This window comes from Chionomys nivalis, chromosome 18, assembly GCF_950005125.1.
Source record: "Chionomys nivalis chromosome 18, mChiNiv1.1, whole genome shotgun sequence".
NCBI classification, from domain to species: domain Eukaryota; kingdom Metazoa; phylum Chordata; class Mammalia; order Rodentia; family Cricetidae; genus Chionomys; species Chionomys nivalis.
The window spans coordinates 58,842,774-58,868,215 of record NC_080103.1 but is presented as its reverse complement, the minus strand read 5'-3'; the positions used below and the strand labels follow the sequence as shown (position 1 = coordinate 58,868,215).

The window sequence follows — 25,442 nt, the reverse complement described above, 5'->3', positions numbered from 1 at the left end:
GCTTCTATACATACACACAGGAGCATGTACACATGCATATGCAGTCACACCCACAGGCACACACCCATGCATGTGCACATGCACACACACACATACACACACACACACACACACACCAAGTTTTAAATGGAAGAGGAAGGAAGTTGTTATTCTTAGAGACAGAGTCTTGTTATGTAGCCCAGACTGGCCACAAACTTCCTTCTCTTCCCTGCCAAGGCTCCCACATCCTGGGGTTATGGGAGTGAGCAACGATACCCAACATTCAATACTTTTTCAGTGACTTGCCAGGGGGAGCTGAGCGCTCATCTCACAGCATGGGCAGCTGATAGAGCCCATGGTTGGGCATGACCAGCAGTGTGCCCAGCCCCTGGCTCTGCACTTACGTGACCTTAGAAGGGTCATTTAATCCCTCGCAGCCTCGGTTTTGTCTTTGTTCTGTCTGGTGGCTTGGCTGTGTTACAGTGCTAGGGATGAGCCTGCAGCCTCACATGTACTTCCCCCACACTAGGAAGCGCCCACTACGGAGTGGCCTGTCAGGCAGAGGCTGTTTCAAGCCTGACGGTGAGAGGGAGGGTGTCCCTGTACCCGCGGACACTCCTGGGTGGGGCGCACATCTGTGGGAACACTTTCTCACACTGCTGTTGCAGAGGCTGCATGGCTGAAGTACACACGGCAGAGGACCATCATGGTGGAGAAGTTTCTCAGCCAATAGTGATGTGTTGTGATCTTTCTAGCCGTGCTGGTGTTGTGTTGATGTAGACAGTGAAGAACATTCTCTGAGCTAGTGTTATCAGCTAAGCAGAATCATTGAGCTGCCTTCCTATCTATCACCAAACCAACCAAAGTCACATTGTTAAGACTTTGACTTCAAGGAGTTTTCTCTTCTGGAAGCATTTTATAAATATCCTAAGAGGCGTGTCTGGAATCTCTTTACTCTTATTGCTTTTCCCAACAACACTGTTGATTGAGCATCTGAATTCAGTAAGAGAAGGTGGAGACCATGAGTCTTTGACTCTGCCATCTGTAGCTTCCACGTGCCCTGCACGCATCTCTCTGCACAGAACCCTGCTGGAACTTAGACCTCTCCTCTGCGTCTTGCCCTTATTTCTTCTATAAAGAAATATCTTCTACAGAGCCTGAGTCCACAGGTCTGAGCAGCAGGAATTCAAATCAAAATACAGGGACGCCCTGTCTCAGACACAAACCTCCCTTCCCACCGCTCCTGCCCCTTTGTGTAGGTATGTCTCTTTCGTTTTCTGTGGTGAGTTACGAAGCTTTGGAAACTCAATCCTGCAAAGAGATTCCTTTGGCCGCAAATCCACCGCTGATGTCTGCAGGCCTCATGGCAGGCACCATAAGTCTTTAAAGTCTTGTGGTTTTAATGCAATCTTTACCTTTTTTTAACCTAGAAAATGGAAAAGACAAAGCCAAGAAGACACTAAGCAGCCTGTGACTTAGAGGGAACTTTCAAATTTGTGACAGAAAGCATGTATGAGTGTGAGCATGTGTCTGTGTTCAGGTGCACACATACACAGACATGTATGTGTACATGAATTTGGGGGCCAGATATCAACTTTGGATGTCATTCCTCAGTAGCCATTCTCCTTGTTGTTGTTTGGTTGGCTTTTAAGACTTATTTATTGTTATTTTATGTGACCAGGTGTTCTGCATGCAGGTTATATCTATGGGGTATATGTGTGCATTGCCCAAGGACATTGGATAGCCTGGGACTGGAGCTACAGATGCTCTGAGCTGTCACTGGGTACTCAGGATCAAACTCGGGTCTCCTGGGAGAGCAGCTAGTTCTCTTTACTGTGTATCTGTCACTTGTTTTTGTGAGACAGGAGCTTTCACTGGGACCTGGGACTTACCAATCAGCCAGGCTAGCCAGCAAACCCCAGGGATCTGCCTTTCTCCAGCTCCCCAGCAGATGACAAGCCCCTATGCATTCCCATGGACGGCTCTCATGGAGCATTCTAGAGGCTGTTTGCATCTGAGGGCCCTCCTGTGGCAGAGAGAGATGACCATGGGGAAAGTATTTGGTAGAAATTTCTGGCCTGTGGCAAGGGAGAAGAGAATGTTTTTTAGAGCCTGGCCTGATGCTGGAGAATGCACTCAGTGGAAATAGAAAGCTGAAACAATGCTAAAGAAGCAGCCCATTGGTTTCCTCTCAAACTCATCCCTAACTTTAGTTAAAGGTAAACTCTCAAAGGAGGACTGAATCGGTTCCTTCCCATTGAAGGTGGGACACCTGGGAGGGTAGCAGAGAGGACGCTGGGAAAGGCCGTATCCCTAGGGAGCTTTACACAGCCTGTTGATTCCGGACGATGTGGTCAAACTAAGACAAAAATGTGGACACCGTTGTGTCGCATGGCTGTTGCCCGTTCCGCTACCACTACTGCCGTTGTCTTTCCTGATATGGATGCTTCATCCGTGCTTTGGGAAGCTGTGTTTTCGCCTGTCTTTTCATGTGAATATGCGTGCTGTGGTCAGACTAGGGAATTCAGTAGAGCACTTCATTTTGAAATTTCCAGCTGGCCTCTTCGGTCCTCTTGCACTAAATGGCATAAGCAGATTGTTCTGTGAGTTATGACCTTATGAATAAGAAAAGGGCTGGTTCCGTGGGTAAAGTATTTGGTTCACAAGCACGCGAAATTGAGTTTGGATCCCCAGGCCCGAATAAAGCCAGGCACAATAGTGTGTATCTGCGATCCAGCCGGAAACAGAAGTGCGTATCTGTGATCCAGCTGGACACAGTAAATGTGCATGTGTAATCCAGAAAGACACAGCAGTGTGTGTCTGTAATCCAGACACAGTAGTGTGTATCTGTGATCCAGCCAGACCCAGATATGTGAATTTGTAATCCAGATAGACACAGTAGTGTACATCTATAATGTGTATACACCACATATATACACACAAAAAAATAATTATAATAAAAATTCCAAAGAAATGTAGACAACAAACATCAACTTCCAGTCTCCACATGCTTGCACACATGTATGCATGCACACCTGCTTATACTTGTGCACACTCATACAACATACACACAATAAATAAATGATAGATAGATAAACAGAAATCTTTACCCTTGTTGTTTATAACCATATATTTTTATTTTTTATTAGAAAAATCAAATTACAAAGCCATAAGTAAATTTTAATTATCTTTCCAGAATTTGCTTTATGTATTGAGAAAATGTTGCCCATTTTTCTTAGCCATGGCAAATGAACATTTTCTTCCTACTGCCCTTCCCCATCTGACTAGAGATCTGAATCAAAAAGCTCTCTCAGATCTGGTTATAAACACAGCTGCTTTAGTTCCTGTCTCATCATAGACACGACTGTATGGCACATGCTCACTGTACTTCAGACTCAACTCATTTATGGGTCTCATGTTGCAAACTTGTCTGCCCTGGTTTCCCCAGTTTGATGCTGACCGCGATGAGGATGCCGTGTTCTATGACATCAGCGTGGCAGTCGACAACAAGTTATTTCCAAACAAGGAGGCTGCAACAGGTAAGTCACCACTCTCTTTGGCATCAGAATATGAGAATCAACTGCCAAATGGCCCAGGATTTTTATCCCTGGCCAAACCTCCACCAGCTGCTATGGGACTGGGCTTCCCTATTCTTAGCCTTGATTCAAAAATAAAGATAAAAAATCAAATATAAAGGAAAGACTGAAAACCTCTCCCTGAGTACTTGCTGACTTTTTTCTAGTCGTAGCACATAGAAATCTTTGGCCATCATGATGTAACATAGCACCTACGTCTCCACAGTAGGAAAAATACTGTCTGCCCCATATCTTGTGTGGCTATAGAAGGTTATAGTGCTCAGGGCCCCTCTATCTCCTGCAACTCAACTCTGTCTTATTCTACCTGGAGAAAGCATTCTCTGATAGTGACACACATCCCAAACCACAGCTCCAGGGTCACCTGTCCCATCCCATAGCTTCACGGTCACCTGTAGCGACTTTTTTCAGCTGCCAGCCCCCAAATCATGACACAGAGGCTTATTATTCATTATGAATGTTCCACCTTATCTTATGCTTGTCCCACTAGCTCTTATACCTTAACTTAACCTGTTTCTCTTCAGCTATGTTTTGTCTCGAGGCTTTTTATCTTTCATTCCGTACATCCTAATTTCCTGTTTCCTCCATGTCTGACTGACTGGCAGCTGCCTGCCTGGCTGGCCCCCGGCATCTCCCTCTCTTTCTTCCTCATTCTCTCTCAAGCCTGGATTCTTCCTCCTACTTATTCTCTCTGCCCGCCAGCCCTGCCTGTCCTTCTATTGCCTAGTTACTGGCTGTTCCGTTTTTCATTAGACCAATCAGGTGCCTCAGACAGGCAAAGTAAAACAAATGCAACATAGAAATATGTAACACATCTATTCACAAACAAAGGAAGCACATCTTTACACCATTAAATACAGCATAAATGAAGGTAACACATATTTATATAGTTAAATAAATGAAGCATAAATAAATGTAATACATCTTTACATAAGCAAATGCAACACATCTTTTCATAGTTAGATATCCCACATTTCCCCCTTTTGTCTAAATAAAAAGAAAGGTTTTAGCTTTAACATAGTAAGACTATAAATATAAAACATATAAAATAAGAACAATTATCAAGTAAGAATTACATTTACAATATCCAGGCAATTTGTATTTTCAAATTCAGAGAAAATACTCCATTATCTATCCTTCTTGGTGAATGCAAAGATGTGTACCTAATTTACTTTCTTAACTAATTTGTATTACCTAACTTGTATTACCAACCCAAAATTATCTTTTTAGACCTCAAAACATATTCTTTTGTTTTTTTAAATCTTACTCATTTTAATTGTTTGGATAGGGATGTATGTCCATCTCAGGCAGAAGATCCAGGGCATCTCTGATTCTGTCCTTCTTCCTCCCAGCATTCAGTTCTGTTTTCTCCGCCTACCTAAGTTCTGCCCTATCAACTAGGCCAAGGCAGTTTCTTTATTCATTAACCAATGAAAGCAACACACAAACAGAAGAAACTCCTACACCAGCCCTTGAAGACAAAACAAAATAAATAAAAAATCCTGACTCTGGCTGTAATGGTCTAGAAAGAAGCTGTAGCTAAGAACAAGTGTAAATTCTCTCTACCTCTTTTCCAGAAAGTTAGCCAACAATGTTCTTGCTCTCATATCTGTACCAGTTGGTATTTCTTCATGGAAATCTACAGTTTCTTCTCCATTTCTGCAGTATTGGTGGCCTTATCAGCTTCCATTTTGGGGTTTTCCTGCCAGTCAGTAACCCAGCTGCAAGGGGATCCTCAGAGAATGCCATTCTAACCACGTTGCCTTCCTGATAAACAACAAAATAAAACCTGTGGCAGGCGGGATACCAGTGCCCTTCTTATATCCAAACACCCAGAATTCTTAGCTGTCCCATGTCCAATGATGATGTATCATCTCCCCTCCTCACCCACACCATCTCTGCAGCTCTCTAATTGGCTTAGCGCCTGCCTCTTTAAAACCTTTTGTCTCTGGTTCCCACTTAACGCTGTGCTGAAGGTAGTATTCTGAAGATCCCCTTACATTAAAACAAGTGATAGTGCGTGTCTCAGGAAGTGGGGAGCCATTGCAGATCAGACCTGTCTTTGTTTTCTAAAAAGGCGGGGGGTATCTTTAAATCTGAAAAGAAACTGAAAACTCAAAATGGGGGAGAATTGAAAGCCAGACTTCTTCCAAATGTCTGAATTCCGTGGTCATTTCTGAGGCAGAAAGTCATGTCTAGTGTTCTTGTGGCCCCGTACTGGTTGGAAGATAGACGGGGAACACCAGCATTTGTCTCCTCGCTTGGTTGCTGAGCCTTGAGCTATTAGGAAGTCCCCATTTCCAGAAAACTGAGCAACCAGTGCTTTGAAAAATGGAAGCCATTCAATCATTATCTGAGCTGATAATGAGACCCTTTGTCTATCATCCGAGATATATTAATACTGCAGTTGCCAGGGGCAACAGTGTGTCAAGAATTGCCATCCCTTAGTAATACAGTGAGATTTCTGTCAGAGCCCTTGATTAGGAAGGCTCATCAATCTCCTCCTCCTCCTAAGACGGAAGTTTGTTTTAATCAAAAGGCTTTTCATTCTGATGTGATTGGAAATAACTTTCTAATGAATTTGCTGCTGTTTCCAAGGCTAGCATGTGGTCCCTACTTGGGGGGTTGTTTAAGGGCCCTTCAGATTGCACTTCTTGAAACCAATTGGAAGAATTGTTTCCAACTCCACAAAATAAGTAGGACAAGGGACTCTTTGCTGCCACGTGTTCACCAAGACTTTGTGTTCAGATCCTGGGGACTCGCTAGGAAGCAAAGGACAGTCAGAGATGAGAGAAACACATCCACCCACACCCTTCCTCCACTTGACTAGTCAAGAAGACAATGACCACTCTGTGACTAAGGAGAGGCAACACATTCATTCAGGTTGTCTTTAACACTGCTGTCCACTAAAGCCACGAAGAAACTTGATTGTCCTGGCTTGAACGAGATTCCAGTCTTCCACCTCTGATGTTTCCACAGCCCCCTGCAATGTGCTTCCTCCAAATGCATTATTGCCCCTTCTTGTCTCAGAATGCTGAATGGACAGCCACGCCCTCCAAGTCCTTGTCCGTGTAGCTTACTGTACTGAACGGCGGTCTGGGTAGAGCCCATTGGGCGGCTCTGCTAGAGTTTGTCGTCAGCAGGGTGCCTGAGTGAACAGAGAAATGGAAGCTCAGAGTTCTGTCATTGCTGTCACACAGTAGCACCTGCTCCAAGTTGAGATCATCCCGGGATATGCAGTCAAACTGTCCTAGGAACATGGAGGAGACTATGAAAACCACAAACAGTGGTCTAACAGTGAGGACCTTCTCAGTTTGGTGGAGAGTAGGGTTAGCGACAGTCAGCAGCGCATAGTGGTGCACACCCGCACTTTCCAAATTCAGAACCAGCCTGACCGAAAGACTGAGGCTTATCTGCAGAAAGGATGAAGGACAGGGAGGAAGGGAAGGGATGAGAGGATAAAGTGAGTGGAGACACTGGGTGAGACCCCACTTTGCCTCTGGAATTCGAATGACTATGAATCACTACTGGGGTGCTCTGTTTCTGAGAAGTGGATGAAGTGGGTACTGTTTTGTGAGAATATGCTCCATCAAACTTTCATATCTGACCAAGAATGACTTGTCAAAGCCCAGTTTACAGAGAAATGGGAGGCGGTTTGCTATTTCACAGAATACATAAACCTTTTATGGGCAGCTCTTTCCTTGCCAGGGAGGTGTGTGTACCGAGATAGGTGGTGTGTCTCCCCACAGGAAAGCATCATGAAGAGAGAACAAGTCCACTGTCCTGTGAGAACCCGTGACAGGAATTAATGGTTTAACTCTGAGCCTAGGGAATAAATGGCAACTGACTTAATGCAGCCTATACTACCGGGAAGAGACAACCTCTCGTCTTTGAGGACAAGGATGATCATTTTCAACTGTCAGCTTGACACAATCTAGAGTCATAGAAGAGTCTTAGCTGAGGAATTGTCTAGATGCCTGGCCTGTGGGAACTGCCTAGATCTGCCCGGTCTGTGGACATGTCTGTGGGGATTATCTTGACTATATATTGAGGTGGGAAACCCACCCTAAAAATGGGCGACATCATTTCCTGGGCTGGGCCCTGGACTGTGTGTGAGTAGAGAAAGCCAACTGAGTGGCCAGCAGCAGCGATGTTAATCTTTCTCTGCTCTTGACTACAGATGTGAGTGACAAGGTGCCTGAGTTCTTGACGTCCCCTCAATTATGAAGTGAAACCTTGAGTTGAATGCCAAGCAATCCCTGTCCTCCTCTGTCTCCTTGTGAAGGCATTTGTCACAGCAAATGAAATGAAGCTAGAACTGAGGCTAAGGTGACCCGTAGGCTTGAGGCAAAAGTCATGGTTTACAATGGGAAGATCAGTCCTTGTATGCCCAGAAGCCCCTAGAAAGGAGCTCTTCTGCTCTCTTTATGGTGCTCCTGGTGTCTCCGTCATAGAACATCCTAAAGCCATCTCTCCTAAACACTCAAATTCCCTCTCCAACTTCAAGTTTCTGGCTCAGGTCCAGTGTCACCTTCACTGATGGTCAGGTTTAATACCTCACACTTTCTGGTTTCTGAGTCCGGCTGTTGACAAGTTAGTCTCTTCCAGAGCTTGCTCTTCTGAAGGCTGGGACAGGGTCCAGAGTGTCTGTGTCCTCTAACTCCAGCCCAGACACAGAGTGTGGCAGATGGAGGATTGTGTGAGTGTGTGTACAGCTAACAGGGCCATAGGACAGTGAGGCAGCCTGCTGGGGAACTTACTGCTTTGGAAACACACAGTCTCCACCAGCTAATCGTGTCTTTCTTAAACTTAGATTCAAGCGACCTTGATCCTTCGATGATGTTTGACCCTGGAGAGATCGTTGACACAGGATCAGATTATGATGACCAGGTCAGTGAACCTCAAAGCATCTTTTTATTCAAATGTGTTTCATTTTAATCTCCGCTTTTTATGAACAAGAAAACTGAAATGTTGACTTTGTGAGATCCTGACAGGTCCCTGATAATGCGTTTCGTGTTACGCCATTGTCCCCTGTAGCTCCTTCCGCTATGCATTTCTCTCTCACCTGCCCCCATTTCAGACCCAAAACAGTTTATTAAGGTGGGGACTTATGGTTGAAAATTCTTTGAGATAAAATTAAGTCCCTCTTGTCTGTATGGTGGTTAATTTTGTGTAGTTGAGTGAATGAGTAACTCAAACCTTTGGGTGACGGATTAACTGATAGCAAGATCAAAACAGGGGAAGCAATATTCCACAGTCTGGAGTTCCAGACTGTAAAAAGAGAAAAAAGAGAAAACCACTTGGCAGCAGCCTTTCTTCCTCCCTGCTCTCTGTCTGTCTGTCTGTCTCTCTCTCTCGCGCGCGCGCGCGCGCGCGTGCACACACACAGCCCTCTGCCGCTGTCACCACACCCTGAGAGGACTCCCTCTGCCATGCCTCCCCTCTGTGACAGATTGTACCGTCTCAAACCGTGGGTCAAAGTAAACCTCTCCCCCTTCAGTCACTCCTCTGGACATTGGTCAGAGCAATGAGAAAAGTAATGAATGCGCTCTACCTTCCCAGTACTAAACAGAGAACACGGCTGAGGTGTGACTTCGGAGATCTGCTATTCTGTATCTAATGCTTTGCAGAGAATGATGCCCAAGGAAAACACGGCCAAGGCATTCAATGTTGTTCCCTTTGAACAGAACTGAAGACATCAATCTGGGTCATTTCCATCCCAGCAAGAACGTTCTCTACTGCTATATTTTAATGACCCAAAATAGTTGGCCAGTGATCTGACTCACTAATTAGGCCTTAGGGTTTTTTAAAGATAATGTCTTAGACTCTGTGCCCACTCCTGACAGTGCTTCTCTGAAGTGGTGGAGAGCCAAGTGTGTTCTTGTCATGGTTTCTGCTTCTATTCCAACTAGTTTACGTCAAGAGTGAAGCAAACATGTCTGACTGCTGTCCACATATGATGACTGGCTGTGTGTGTGTACTGTGAGTGTATGTGTGTGTGTGTGTGTACTGTGAGCATGCGTGCACATGTATATGTGTGTATGTGTATTCATAATTTAAGTTCCTCCCATCACAAAACATGAAAATATTGACATAATGGTTACCCTGTGTTTAGAGTACCTGGTAATACTTATTAAGCATTTACTACAGAGAAAACTAAGCTATTGGTCTTGTGTTGACTGTTGTACTAACTTCCCACAGCATCTCCACAGGTAGAATTTTGATTTCTACCTCACAGATAAGAAATTGAGGATAGCCGGGCGGTGGTGGCGCACGCCTTTAATCCCAGCACTTGGGAGGCAGAGGCAGGCGGATCTCTGTGAGTTCGAGACCAGCCTGGTCTACAAGAGCTAGTTCCAGGACAGGCTCCAAAACCACAGAGAAACCCTGTCTCGAAAAACCAAAAAAAAAAAAAGAAAAGAAATTGAGGATAGAGTCATTTGCCCAAGGTCACACAAATAGTTTCACAATGGAAATGTGGAGCATGGGATGTAGCTTCTTGCCTATAGTATTTTTATTAGCATGTGTTAATTATAAATATTGATGGGTTTTGTTGTGTTGTTTTCATACATATACGTAATGAATTTTAGTCATAGCCACACATTTCTCTCTCGTGACCTCCTTCCATGTCCATTGACTCCACAAACAATTAGTTTCTCTTTTACTTTGATATTCTGTTTTTACACTTTGATGACCCAGTGGGTTTTATTATGGTAGCTTATAGAAGCATGGGGTCAGAGGTTAGTTACAAGAATATTTATATTCACCAGTGGCTACAACATTGAAAAAGTGTCTGGCCTCCAGCAACCATTAACTGCCTACACATTCTCAGGAAGGGGAAAGACCTTATGAACTTTCCCCTACTCAAAGCCGATTGTAGATCAGCCATGTCTTTTGAAGTGCTCACAGCTGCTGAGTTCAGGAGTACCACGACCATGCTATGCATAGAAGACGGAGCTCTGCATCACCCCCTCCTCACCCTGGCATTCTTTTGACTCTGTCTTCCATGATGTCCCATGGGCCTTGGAGGGCGGGTGTGCTGTAGATGTCTAATTGTAGCACACATTTCTAAGGCCATAGTGCATTATCTCCTGTCCAACCCTGGGAAGACAGACCAGGGTATAGTGTTGGCGCCTCTTCAGTTGCTGACCCATAAGGCCTCAGCCAAGTCAAATGGCCACTGCTCACAGGGAGCATCTAAAGTTATAGACAGCCACAGCAAGAAAGCCCAGCAACAAGTGAGGGGCTTCACACCCCAAGAGCTAGCGATAATGGAAAACACTGGAAGAAATCTTCGATAGGAATATTTTATACATTCAAAAAAATAAAGGAAGACTAGACACCATGAAGCAACTATAGGAAAGGGTGGAAAGAGAAAGGAAAAAAATTAATATCATAAGTGTGATAGTTGGTTATCAGCTTAACGGGATCTGGAGTTATTTAAGGGACACACCTTCAGGCACACCCATGAGAGATTAAACTGGACCCTGGGTGTGCCTATGAGGGCTATTCTTTATTAGCTCCTTGGGAAGGGAAGCCCCACCTTGGAGAAGGCTGGCACTATTCCCAGACCTTGGATCCTGGACTGCATAAGAGGAGGAAGCTGGCTGAACATGCACCTCCTCCTCCCTGCGTCTTGACTGTGGACGCACTGTGACCTGCTCCTGTCACCTGGTCCTCGTGCGCTGATGGCAGCACCCTTGAACTGTGAGCCCATCTCCACTAGTCTCTTTCATGCGGTCACTGGGGGAATGCTGAGTTCTACATTCCGGGTTCTTGTAATATAGCCTCATTGGCCACATGAGGACGTTTGCTCAGGGAGCTTGCATCTGTCAGGGACGACACCCGGTGAACAGCAAGCCCAGTGTGTTAGTAAATTCTCTAGGTTTACCAGATGCCATAAGCAAACGGAGAGTTGAGCAGGGGAAGGGGAGCTAGAGACCCTGGGGGCGGGGCCGAGCACAGCATTCAACAGAATGCTCAACCAACTGGATGACTTCAGCAAAGAGGGGAGATTTTGAGGGCAACGCACAAAACAGGGTGTCAGGGTGCACGCAATGAAAGCAAGTCCTTCAGCGGGACAAGGCCCTGCCTACAAAAGCACAGCAGTCTGGCAGGAGCAGATTAAACAGTGCACTTGGACTTGCTATCTGGACCGCGCTGGGAAGGTGCTCTGCCCCTCCCCAACTACAGCTGAGGAAACTGGAGGTGCGCGATTTCCAGGACCACTCAGCCAACAGGCTATGGTCAGAAATCAAGCTTTGATATTCCAGGCACAAAAATCTGCTTCTCCTTTCTAAAGGAGCCATGATCAAGGTTCCTCCTGAAATCTATTGCCAATTCCAGATGCCAATTTTTAGTTATTTTTCTTGACCTTGGTGCATTGGACACTGTAAAATTCACCTAATTTTCTTTTTAAAGAACCAGGTAGCAAATATCTTGGGTCTTGCCGGCCATCTGGCCTCTGCTGCAGTGACTCAGACCAGAAAGGCTCTAACAATATAAAAGCAAATGAATGCTGCAGAAGGCCAATGCGGCAGTGTTTGTGGGGAGTGAATGCTGAGCTCCACCTAATTCTCATGGCAGTCAAACTGAAGGTAAACTGAAGTAGTGTTTCACCGATGTCTTCATTTCTTTAGCTCAACCTTCTGCTGAAAGACAAAGTATGACTTGGTTTTTATTGAAGTAAAATATGTACTATTCTTAAAAACAATAGCAGCAACAAAACAATAGCAACAACAAAAAAGCCTGCTTCATCTGAGAGGCTGACAGAAGTAGGCAGCCAGATGGATTTGACCGCGGGTGGGTCACGCTTTGCTGATCTCGACTATGAACCACTCCTTGGCTCTTGATAACCTCCTCTCTGTCAGTGTCTGATGTTCCTCGATCTTCGATCCTTCACTTCTTTCAGGTGGTTTTATCCCTAGGAATAGATGTGACTGTTTTGTTTTACTATCTGGAAGCTGAGGCATGGAGAAATTAGGTAGTTAATGCAAGGTCACAACAGTCAACAAAAGTCAAATCTGGGAAGAAGAGTCAAGAACAATAGGCTGAGCTGTGCTAAAACACTAAATCAATCAAAATCCAATTGCCTTCTTCCCAGAGGGCCTTTTATGGGTGACTTCCAAAGAGTTCATGGATGTCTGAGGGTCCGGGGGACTTGAGGAATGAACTTTAGCCAAATATGAACTCACCATGTATTTGGTAGCAATCAGTAACTCTACCCAGATGATGTGAAGAGGATACAAAAAGGAGCATTTGTGTGTCCAGAGAGGTCCGTGAGCCCCAGTCAGACTGGACAGCAAGGCTCCTGGTCTTAGCCTAAGGCTCTAGCCCCACAGCCCCCTATTTTTACTTGCTCAGTTTTCATTTCCCGGGCAAACTCTGCACTGATCCATTCCTCGGGTACTTGCCCAGCGTCCTGTCTGTGGCCCCTTCCACTTGACGGCATACCCTCTCCTCTCAGAGGGTTGGCTTCACGGAGCCCCTTGGTGAGCTCCTGTCGCAGGTACCTACCCACCAAATAGCACTGGTTGGATCTCCCATGTGCATCTTTAGCTCAACACATCCAAAACCATCGTCCCCCACAAAACCTGCCCTTCCTTCTGTTTCCTCTATCTCTGGGAAGGATACCACCATTCCCCCAGCTGCCCAAGCCAGAAACTGAGGTGCTTCCTAGTCTCTCTCCTTTCCCTCCCTCCCACCTCCATTCAGCCAGGTAGGTAATCAGGTGTCCTATGCAGCAACGGTTCCCGTCCTCTCCAGTTGTCTGCTTGAGCAACTTCTCTGTCCTCCTGCTTGACACCGCTAACCAGTCTTTCTGCTTCAGTCTTCGTACCACACGAAATGATTGCTATGAAAGGAAGCCAACTATGGTGGTCTGCTCTTTTAAACCCCTCCTTACTCTTCCCTGACCTCAAAATTGCTTAATGCAACCCAGGGGATTGTGAATGAGAATTGGGCCCCTCCGTTGCTCTCCACGCTCATCCTGTGACTGGTCCGGCCACACCAAGGTATTTGCAGTCATCACTGGGCAGAGTTCTCCTTTACAGTCTCTCCCCTTCATAGAGAAGCTTCCTCAGCCCCATTACCCCCTCCTTGAGAGCCTTGATTGTGGCCATAGTGGCCAGGCTCCTGGAGGAAGCCCTTCGCTTACTAACATGCTCCGTCAGTCAAAGTGGTGGTGCACGCCTGTAATCCCAGCAACAGTGAGGGAGAGGCAGGTGGAGCTCTGTGAGTTCGAGGCCAGCCTGGTCTACAGAGTGATTTCAGGCCCAACTGGGCTATGTAGTGAGACCCTTTCTCAAAAGAAAAAAAGCTAACAATCATGGTTTGTTCATCTTTTTCAAGGACCCGTGACACCTTAAGTCATAATATTTGTTTGCCTGTCATAAAACATGGGATGCCTTCTGTCACCAGTGGCTGCCACACAACATGTACTCCACAAATGGGAGCAGTGGGAGCACTGGGGAGTGAGTTCTAGAACCTTGTTCCTTTGTTAAATCTGATGCAGTTCTCGGCTCTGCGGCTTGGATTGCAGAACACATAGAATGCCCGAATATCTGCAGCCCACTGGCCAGTAAGCTTTTGCTCTGACACCCAGCCACCTATGGTCATCTGAGGTCAGCGCTCTAGGGTGAGCAGCAGAGCCTCCTGGGAAATGATTGGCTTCACCATCTATCTTGATTCCATGCCTCTAAGTGCTGCCCGCAGCCTTCCAGAGAAAATATCAAGACACCGTGCCATTCCCAAGCACACAGGCTTTTTTAATACATCTTGTGCTTGGAACACCTTCATTAATCTCCCTGTGACCTCACTGTTGTCTGTAGGGGGAGCGTGTTTTTATTGGAGCAAAAGAAAATTGTAGAAGCAAAACCAGGAAACAAATGTAAATCCGTATTCATTGGGCATTTCAGAAAGGCTAAACGTTATAGAGAATGAATCTGGAAGCATCATTTACCCACCCCAGAGTTAAGAATTAAAGCTGCAAACAGCTGGAAGGCAGCTCTGTGCACCGCTGCACCATGAACACTGCACCACGCACACAAAACTGCAGACGGCAGAAAACCTCTGTGTATCACTTCCTGGTCCCAGCCTCTGGAGGCATCCACTGCTCTCAGTGCAGGGTTGATCAGTCCTACACCTGTCCTCCTGTTTCCACTGCACCTGTAATGTCAGAACCAGGGGTGCAGGAACTTCATCTCTTATCAATGATACCTAAAACACCTGGTGTGTGGCAGGCACGCATACAGAAACCATTCTTTGGCTGTGAGATAATGTGTTCCTAAGCCTTGTAAGTGTCGTTTTGTTACATATTCAATCCCTTATAAGTGCCTATGTCGTCCCTATCCCATGCAACTTGGTGCTTTTCTTCAGTCTGTGTTGATAATGCAGATTGCTAGGTGCATTTTGACTGTGTGGTAACATAACTACATGAAATTACAACACACTTGGTTATCACTTATTCCCATGGTGGGTAAAGTCTCAACTTGGTACTGTTACCAAATCATTCACAGAGACAGATAGAATCAAAGAAAGGACTAAAAAACTAAGCCCACATAGCCACAACTACCTAATTTTTAACAAAAGTGTCAATAACACATTGGGGGAAAAGGTGGTTTCCTTGAAAGTGGTGGAAAAACTGACTATATACATACGGAAGAATAAAACTGACTCGTATCTCTTACCATACACAAAAAGCTATTACCATGGGCTCAAAGATCTTCATATAAAACCTAAAACTTTAAAATTGTTAGAGAAAACAGACTGAATATATCAAAATAGATAAAAAGACAAAACCTTTCTGGAAAGGACTTCGACACACAAAGACATAAGGACTGACAAGTGGGAGAACCATCAAGGGTAGGAAGGGAGATCAGCAGTGCATTGGGCAAGCTAGGCTGCCAGGAAAAGCCTCAGCAGCATGGCAGGCAGGCCAGGCCACCTAGAGACAACTCAGCAGCACAGTGGGCCGCGGCAACAACAGTGGTCTCCAGAAATTGTCTGACCACAGGAACCTCAGCTTCAGCCCTGCCTGCACCTGGGGGAGCAACCATCAGAGCCGTAGCAACAGCTGCACCTGGAGGAGCAACCATTTGACCCTTGGGCCCATAGGCACCTGAAGGAGTGATCACTGAAGGCTTTGCCTTGCTTATACCTGAAGGAGCACTCAACACAGCCACAGGTCCCAACTACACCAGTTGGAGGAAAAGGGACCCTTCTGAAACACAGGCTCTACCTGTTCCAATTGGAGGAAGAGATGGGTAGACAAAAGAGTAAGAATACACTCAACAACATAAAGAGCAATATAGCAACACCAGAAACTAGTGGATCTACAGCAAAAAGACCTGACCATCCCAATACAGATGAAGCAGAAGAGAATGACCTTAAAAATAACTTTATGAAGATGATTGAGGCCCTTAAAGAGGAAAAGAAAAATTCCCTTAAAGAAGTGTAGGAAAAGACAAAAAATTGGAAGAAGTCAAAAGAAAAACCTTTAAACTAAGAAAAAACAAACAAACAGGTGAAAGAAATGGTTCAAGACTTGAAAAATGAAATAGAGGCAATAAAGAAAACACAAATTGAGGGAAATCTGGAAACAGAAAATCTGGGTAAATGATCAGGAACTACAGAAGCAAGCAAAAACAATAGAATACAAGAGATGTAACAGAATTTCAGGTGATGAAGATATGATAGAAGAAATAGATTCTTCAGTCAAAGGAAATGTTAAATCCGACAAATTCTTAACACAAAATATCCAGGAAATCTGAGACACCATTAAAAGACCAAACCTAAGAATGATAGGAATTGAAGAATGAGAAGTCCAGCTCAAAAACACAGAAAATATATTTAACAAAATCATAGAATAAAATGTTCCCCACCTAAAGGAGAACATGCCTATGAAAATATAAAAAGCTTTCAGAACACCAAATAGACTGAACCAAAAAAAAAAAAAAGTCCCCTCACCACAAAATAATCAAAGCACTAAACATACAAAATAATGAAAGAATATTAAGAGCTGCAAAGGAAAAAGGTCAATTAACATATAAAGGCAGACCTATCAGAATTACACCTGACTTCTCAATGGAAACAATGAAAGCCAGAAGGTCCTGGTCAGGCATTATGCAGACATGGATGCCAACCCAGACTACTATATCCAGCAAAGCTTTAAATTGACATAGGCAGAAAAAAACAAGCTATTCCATGCAAAACGAAATTTAATCAATACCTATCCACAAATCCAGACCTACAGAAAGTACTAGAAGAATAACTCCAACTCAAGGAAGTTAACTACACCCACAAAAACACAGGCAATAGATGATCTCACAGCAGCAAATCCCAAAGAAGGAAAACACACACAATACCAACAACAACAACAAAAACAAAAATAACAGGAATTAGCAATCACTGGTCATTAATATCCCTTAATATCAATGGATTCCATCTGCCTATAAAAAGATACAGGTTAACAGATCGGATATGAAAACAGAACTCATCCTGCTGCATACAAGAAGCACACCTCAACTACGACAGATATTACCTCAGAATCAATAGTTGGGAAAATATTTTCAAATCAAATGGACCTAAAAAACAAGCTGGTGTAGCTATCACAGTATCTAACAAAATAGACTTAAAACTAAAATTAGTCAAAAAAGATGAAGAAGGATATTTCCTCTTCATCACAGGAAAAATCCATCAAAAGGAAGTCTCATTCTTCATCTGAACATCTATGCTCCAAACACAAGGGAACCCTCATTTGAAAAAAAAATTACTAAAGCTTAATCCACACACTAATAGTGGGAGACTTCAACACCCCGACTCTCATCACTGGACAGGTCTGCCAGACAGAAACTTAACAGAGAAATAAAGGAACTTACAAATGTTGTGACTCAAATGGATTTAACAAACATCTATAGAACATTTCACCGCAACACAAAAGGATATACCTTCTTCTCAGATCCTCATGTATCTGTCTCTAAAATCTACCAAATAATCTGGAACAAAGCAACAGATACAAAATTTCAACAGATACAAAAAAATTGGAATAACCCTCTGTGAGTTATCAGATCATCATCCTTCTGTATATGTATTGCTTTTATTGGGTAATGAACAAAACTGTTTCAGCCAATGGCTTAGCAGAGTAAAGTCAGGCTGGAAGAGATAGAGATAGGGAGAGTAGGTGGAGGCAAAGAGAAGCCACGTGGTAGCCAAAGGAATCAGACTCTGAACCCTTACCAGTAGGCCACAGCCTCTTGCTGATACACAGATTGATATAAATGGGTTAATATAAGATGTAAGAGCTAGGTAGAAATATGCCTGAAACATCAGCCAAATAGCATTGTAATTAATATAGTTTCTGTGTGATTATTCGAGTCTGGGAGGCCAGGAAACAGACAAGCAGTCTCCACTTAGAGCTTAAAGTTAGAATTCAACACCAACACTAATTGCAGAAAACCCACAAAACTCATGGAAACTGAACAATGCTCAATTTAATCACCACTGGGTCAAGGAAAGAATAAAGAAAGAAATTAAAGACTTCCTAAAGTTCAATGAAAACGATCATACAACATACCGAAACCTATGGCACACAATGAAAGCAGTGCTAAGAGGAAAGTTCATAGCACTAATTGCCTACGTAAAGAAAATGGAAAAAGCAAGTTAACAGAACACCTGAAAGCTCTAGAACAAAAAGAAGCAAGCTCTCTGAGGAGAACTAAATGACAGGAAATAATCAAATTGAGAGCTGAAATCAACAAAATAGAAAGAAAGAAAGCAATACAAAGAATTAATAAGACAGAGAGTTGGTTTTTCGAGAAAATCAACAAAATAGACTAACCTTTATCCAAACTAACCAAAAGGCAGGAGAAAATATCCAAATTAACAAATTCAGAAATGAAAAGGGGGACATAACAACAGCATGGAAGAAATTCAGAGAATCATCAAGTCTTAGTTCAAAAACCTATACTCCACAAAATTGGAAAGGTTAAAAGAAATGGATAATTACCACATGCCAAAATTAAACCAAGACCAGATAAGCAAAGTAAATAGACATATAACTGCTAAGGAAATAGACCAGTCATCAAAAGTCTCCCAACCAATGAAATCCCAGGGCCAGCTGGTTTCAGTACAGAATTCTACCAGAATTTCAAAGAAGAACTAATACCAATACTTCTCAAATTGTTCCACACTATAGAAACTGAAGGAGCATTGCTAAATGCTTTTTACAAGGCTACAGTTACCCTGATATCCAAACCACACAAAGACACAACTAAGAAAGGCCAATATCCCTCAAGAACATTACTGCAAAAACACTCAATAAAATATAAGTCGAATCCAAGATTCTATCAGAAAAATCAGCTACCATGACCAAGTAGGCTTCATCTCAGAGATGCAGGGATGGTTCAACATATGAACATCTGTCAATGCAATCTGTCATATAAAAAAAACTGAAAGAAAAAAGCCACATAATCAGCTTATTAGATGCTGAAAATCCTTTGACAAAATTCAACACCCTTTATGATAAAAGTCTTGGAGAGAGCATGGATACAAGGAACATACTGAAACATAATAAATGCCATATACATCAAACCAATAGCTGACATCAATGGAGAGAAACTGAAAGTGATCCTACCGAAATCAGGAACAAAACAAGGTTGTCCACTCTTGAAATTCTACCTAGAGCAGTAAGTCAACAAAAGAAGATCAAGGGGATACAAATTGGAAAAGAAGAAGAAGTCAAGCTTTTGCTATTTGCTGATGATATGATAGTATACCTAAGTGATTCCAAATATTCTACCAGGGAACTCCTACAAATGATAAAGACCTTCAGTAATATAACAGGATACAAGATTAACTAAAAAAAATTACTTCTCCTATATACAGGTGATAAATGGGTTGAATAAAAAATCAGGGAAACAGCACCCTTCACAATGACCACAAATAGTATAAAATATCTCAAAGTAACTCTAACCAAACAAGTGGAAGACTTGTATGACAAGAACTTTAAATCTTTGAAGAAAGAAATTGAAGACGACACCAGAAAGTGGAAAGATCTTCTATTCTCTTGGGTAGGTAGAATTAACATAGTAAAAATGGCAATCTTACCAAAAGCAATCTACAGATTCAACGCAATGCCCAGCAAAATTCTTCACAGACCTCGAAAGAACAGTACTTAACTTCATATGGAAAAGCAAAAAACCCAGGATAGCCAAAACAATCCTGATGATAAAAGAATTTCTTGAGGCATCACAATCTCTGACTTCAAACTCTCCTACAGAGCTACAGTACTGAAAACAGTCAGTTTGGCATAAAAACAGACAGGAGGACATCGAATCAAAGACATATATAATATAAATATAAAACAAGAATAGCTAGGTCTCACTCTCAGTCTTAATCTGAGGATTCATGGAGGCGGGATAGCCCATTTTCAGTCTGAGGTAGAGGTAAGAGCCAGTGGCTGACTGCTTTGCTATTCTGATCTTGAGGTTGCACCCCAATATCTGTCTCTGGGTTTTTATTATTTGTGTTACATTTGATTGCTTTAGGGTTTGTGTAAGCCATCTCCCTTGTTCCACAGTAACAATTAGGCAAGCGGAGAAGCTGGGGTAGATGACGTATTGGGTGGGGCAGAAGCAGAAGGAAGAATGGGAAGAGAAGATCCTGGAGAGCAGTGGAGAGTGGACTGCAGGGTCCCTGTCCTCACACCATAGTTCCGTTCTGGAGATGGCCTCCAGAAGATGTCCATCAAGAAAAAAGGCTTCTGGGAGGATGGCAAGGCTTCTCCAGTGCTGGCTGCAGATCTGACACCTAGGGACTTTTCCAACACATCCCTCCCCAGGTTATAGCTTTCTTACCCAGAGAAATGAAATGCTGCCATTTCTGGGTCCCATAGTGAAGGGATGCTGACCTCAAAGTGTGTGTGGGGGGCACAGCTCAAGAGGGCCTTTCCTAACAGCATGCTACAACTTTAAACAGATGAAAAAAATAAATGTGTGTCTGAAATTCATTGAAGGCAATGAGTAGTCGGTTCTCAAGTTACCATGGTAACCACTCAATTAAGTGGGGAAAAAAGTGTACTTATTATGCTTACTGTTGAGCTTAACATTCTTTTAAAAATGATGACGATGAAGAGGGGGAAGGAAAGTAATATATTTAGTAAATTGTTTTCCCCAGACTTTTCCTAGGGTGTTTCTTCTGCATTTTAATCAGCAAATCTGTACACACTTTCCACGGAGCTGAATGCTAGAGCTGTCACTGAGGTGAGAAGCCAGGACGTCAGATGTTGTCTCAGAAAGCTCTTTGGTAATGTGTGCGAAGACCTAGACTCCATTGCTGGACCCTCGGGCAGAACCCAAAGGAGCAAGCCTGGGCGCAGCTTACAGCCCAGGAGGAGTACCTAGTGGGTGCTAATCCTGGGTCGGAGCCCACACCTGTAACCTTCGCTAAGAGATGTGACTCTCAAGATATGAATGACAAACAGCTCTGCCCCGATACTCTAAGACCCAGGATACAGTGGTGCTCTATATGCGTACAGGGATGTAGTGCTTACAGGATAAGCTGGAATCTCACTTTAGAGCAACCAACTGCCCTCTGGAGCCTCCGGTGCTCTCTCCACACACAACGGTCTCTATGACACCCCCAGACTGAAGATGTCACTTCTCGGGTTACTATCTATCCTTGGGTCTTTCTTTCTGTTGTTGATGTTCAACGACCCCCTCTGCCAGGCACCTCACTGTACCCCCAGCCATCCACATGCCCGCTCTGAGCCCCAGCCTCCCCAGGGTTCCTTTGTCTCTCCAGAGTGCTCTTCCTAGTACATGTGTGCTTCTCCCCACCACCTTCCCTTCTCGTCCCCATTGACCAATTGAGTCCAGTCTTCAACCGCAGTTCAGATCAAAGCTCTCATTTTCATAGTCTGGGAAATCTGCATCTATTATACAGTCCTTTGGAAATGCATTACTTATGGATTGAGCAGCGCCGCTCTTCAGGTAGACACCAAAGTCCAAGAGGACAGGAGTCGTGAGGATATGTTGTGTCTGCCATCTGCCCCCAGATCCAGCCAGTACTGCACAGACAAATCTTCAGTGTTGGATGGAGGTCCTCTCGCCTTTCCAAGGAGCCCTCAGCGGAGTTTAAACCCAAACCCAACATTTTTTTGCTAATATACCACAGTGTTACATATCATAGAAATGAAATTATCCTTCATTACGTAAAGACCTGAAATACAAAATAAGGACATTTAGAGAGAAAAGCAACAATTTCTGTCAACAGCACCCTCTTAGCTGTCAGCACGAAGCAAACAGTGACTTTCTGTGTGGAGTCACGCTCCTGCCTGGAAAATAACACCCCGATTCCTCAGCTATTCATGCATGCATATGGCTGAGTACACGGAGTCTTCTGAGTCCAAGTACTGGGTGACAGCGTCTTCTAACTGCCAGGGCTGTGGTCCACCCACCCTGGAACCTCTGTTTCCTGCCTTTCTGATCCCTGCTTCACAGCCACGGGAATCCTCTATCTACCCCTGCGTTCTGCTCTGTAGGGCATACTGCGCAGAAGTGAGTGGAGCAGGGCAGGGAACTCACCCCAGGAGCCCAAGGCTGCTGATGCCTTCACTGGAAATTGTGAAGTTGATGTTCAGGAGTGAAAGGTGGAGCCTAGGGAGATGTCTCAGTGGGTGGTGTTTGCCACTCACACCTGAGATGTGATTTCAGTCTCCAGAACCCACGTAACACAGCTGGATGTAAAACAGCTGGACATAATGACATGTACCTATAGTCCTGGCTATCTCTGGACATAATGACATGTACCTATAGTCCTGACTATCTCTGGATATAATGGCATGTACCTATAGTCCTGACTATCTCTGGATATAATGACACGTACCTATAGTCCTGGCTAGCTCTGGACATAATGGCACGTACCTATAGTCCTGGCTAGCTCTGGACATAATGGCACGTACCTATAGTCTGGGAAAGTAGAGGCAGTCATACCCTGGGGTCTCTGGCCAGCTGGCAAGCCTAACTGGCAAATTCCTGTCTCAAGAAAAGAAAATGGACAGCACCTGATGAAAGACACTTGGGGCTGACCTCTGACCTCCTTATGTTCACATGCAGAAATGTGCACATGCACACACACCTGAGAACATACATATCCATATAGTCATACAACAATAAAATTGTTTTCAGGGAAAAAATGTATATGTTATCTAGTTTCCATATGGTAATTCTATTCTTGATTTTTCCTAAAATAACTATTATTGTGTGAAACCTACAGCAACCCCCCTCCCATGCTTACCTCTAGTCAGGTCTCTTTATTCTCTGTTTTAGTATCACTAGGGAAAACTTATGAAGGGACATTGACATTGAGGGGAGGGACTGGCTCCTGCCTCTGGGACCTTTCCGTAGCCCCTCAGATAGCTGCAGTGTGAGCTGTATGGGCAGTCACGCCTAAGGCAGGCCTCTAGTTCCTAGCCAGAAGGAACGGGGTGCCCATCTCCAAGGCGAGGATCCTGCCTTCCGATGGCCCTGACCTCACTTGCAGCTCTTGCAGGAGAAGATGGCTCTGAATTCACGGGGCATTTCTGAGAAGACCGTCCTGCCCTCTCCCATGAGTCATCCTAGCCTCCTTCTCTTGACACCTCAGTAGATCCACACCATGGCCACCGTCGGAGGGAAGGAATGGTGTTTCTCCTGATCTGCATCGACGAAGGAGGCGGGAGCAGTGGCTTCCACTCTGGAACGTGTGTGCAGGAAGCAGCTAAAGTACTGGGCTGGGTCAGCAAGGGCTTAGGAGCTGCGCATGGTGGTGCACGCCTGTGTAATTGCGGCTCCAGCAGTCAGGAGGCAGACAGAAGGGTCAAGAGTTCAAGGCCAGCCTGGGCTGTACACAAGACCTTGCATTCCCAAAAAGAACGAAAGCTTAGAGAATCCATCTGAGCCATGTTAGCCAGCAAATCCTCAGCCGGGAAATGGAACACACGTCCAGATGACGGGGGATAGCTGAGTCCTGCAACATCGGACAGGAACCATGGATGTGTGCTCGCAAAAGCTGTGACCTTTCATTTATTCTTATTCTCATGTTTTCTTCATGTTAGATTCTGAATATTTAAAATGAAAAGGGTTGATATTTTTACATCAATTCAGGCTAAGCCCTCTCTAAGCACATGCGCCTGCTAGGGGCACATACATTGGCTCATGCAGTCAACACCCACGCAGCCCCATGGCCAAGAATGTCTGTGTGGTGCACAGCAAGGAACTGTGTGGGGGCAGCCATCCCTAGAGGGCAGACTCTGGTCCCTAGTCATAGAAAAGGGAAGCCTCCTGCCTTCCACTGGCAATGTCCTCACTTCTGAGTGTTCCCTGGGGCCCAGACCAGCCTTGTCTGAGCATTTCTCCTCTCTAGCCATCATGGCGTTTCTTTGTTGTGCGCAATGCTGTGAGGGACTTGCCCCAGTCGAAAGGGGCAGGCCAGTTTCCCGGGCTCCTGCATCTGCCGGCGTTTTGGTACTGGTTGAATGTGTGCTATTCCTGGTGATGTCACTGTGCCTTTTAAATATTCCCAAAATACTCTTCCCAAAGGCGTTTTCAAAAGACAGCGAATGTTTCTCTTTACCACCTGCAGAGTTCTGTGCTAACGTCTGAAAAGAAAGAAGCGCTCTAAAGGCTGGCTTCGCGGTCCAGCACGTGAGGTCACACTGCAAGCCATGCTGGGAGATGACTTCTGTGTTATACATGTATATGTATATGTATATATGTGTATGTGTGTATATATATACAGAGTGGAAATAGAAAGGGCAATCATTCTTAGGCTGAGGGGTTTTCAAGTATCATCTCAAAAGAAGAAGCTGGGATTCTGTTAACTGCTACTGTGCCATTGCCTAGAACCTTGGGGCGTAAGCCAGCATCTCCTGGTGATTTCTCCAGATATGGGTGGGACACATGGCTGGGTGTAGCTGGGCATGTCCACCAATTTCCACCCAATTGGCTGATCTCAGCAGACTTCTCCATTTACAGTGTGTGCTGCTTAGACTCATATGTCAGCCTTGCTAAGGTATGGCACTACCGAGTGACTTTTCCTGGGGAGATAGGAACAAGTTGAGATGGAGTACTGACGACATACCAAAGAAACTAACCCAGCTAAGACTAATTCCAAGAGTCAAGGAATCTGAGGGGTCCCTTAAAAGAGTGTGGGGGACTCAGCAGCTGCATCACTGCAGTTCTGTGTAAAACTTACAGGCGTCTTCTCCAAAGAGCCTGCTTTTGCTGAGAAAATGTTTTGTAGATATTACTGGTGTCAACCGCCAGTTGCTGTGGCCTTATTCAGTCAGTTGAAGGTCCCCCAGAGAAGTTCTAGGGAGCAATGTCCACACCTTATCTCTAGACTCAATGTGCCACCTCTTATCTCTAGACTCACAGTCATCTGTGAATGTCAGGCTTGCCTCCTCAGCCCCTTCAGTCGTGTAAACCAGGTTCTTACATGAACCCCAGGAAAAGACGTCCATGTGGGCATGGGCATAAATAGACCAGTCTGTATCTGACTGGGTAGCCAGCTCAGAGGCTCAGGCTGCAGGGGATGATCTCAAGTACGGTGAGTCAGACATCCCTCTACGTGTCCTTTCATGGACATGCAGGCAAGCTCATGTCTGTTCCTGGTGTGTGTGTGTGTGTGTGTGTGATGGAGGTGACCGACGGAGGAAACAGAGCACATGGGGCTGTGAAATATGACCTAGGAGTTAGTTCAACCTCTGCGCAGCTTCATTCTGTTGTCTGAGCATTGAGTCACAGAATTGTGAGCTCCCAGTCAGCCTCAGCCATACAGAAAGATTCTATCTCCAAAACTACAAGAGCTGTATGGAGCTTAGTGGTAGAATAC

The 25,442-nt window shown here is 44.5% G+C and overlaps 1 protein-coding gene across 2 annotated transcripts in view; it reads left to right on the top strand.

Annotated features, from left to right (window-relative positions):
• Ak5 (adenylate kinase 5) overlaps positions 1–25,442 on the top strand; it is a 164,444-nt gene that overhangs the window by 91,582 nt on the left and 47,420 nt on the right. For both annotated transcript variants that reach the window (XM_057793433.1, XM_057793432.1), the window contains exons 7-8: positions 3,428–3,518; positions 8,386–8,462. In XM_057793433.1, the coding sequence (XP_057649416.1) occupies positions 3,428–3,518; positions 8,386–8,462 (168 nt within the window). The remainder of the gene's footprint in view (positions 1–3,427; positions 3,519–8,385; positions 8,463–25,442) is intronic.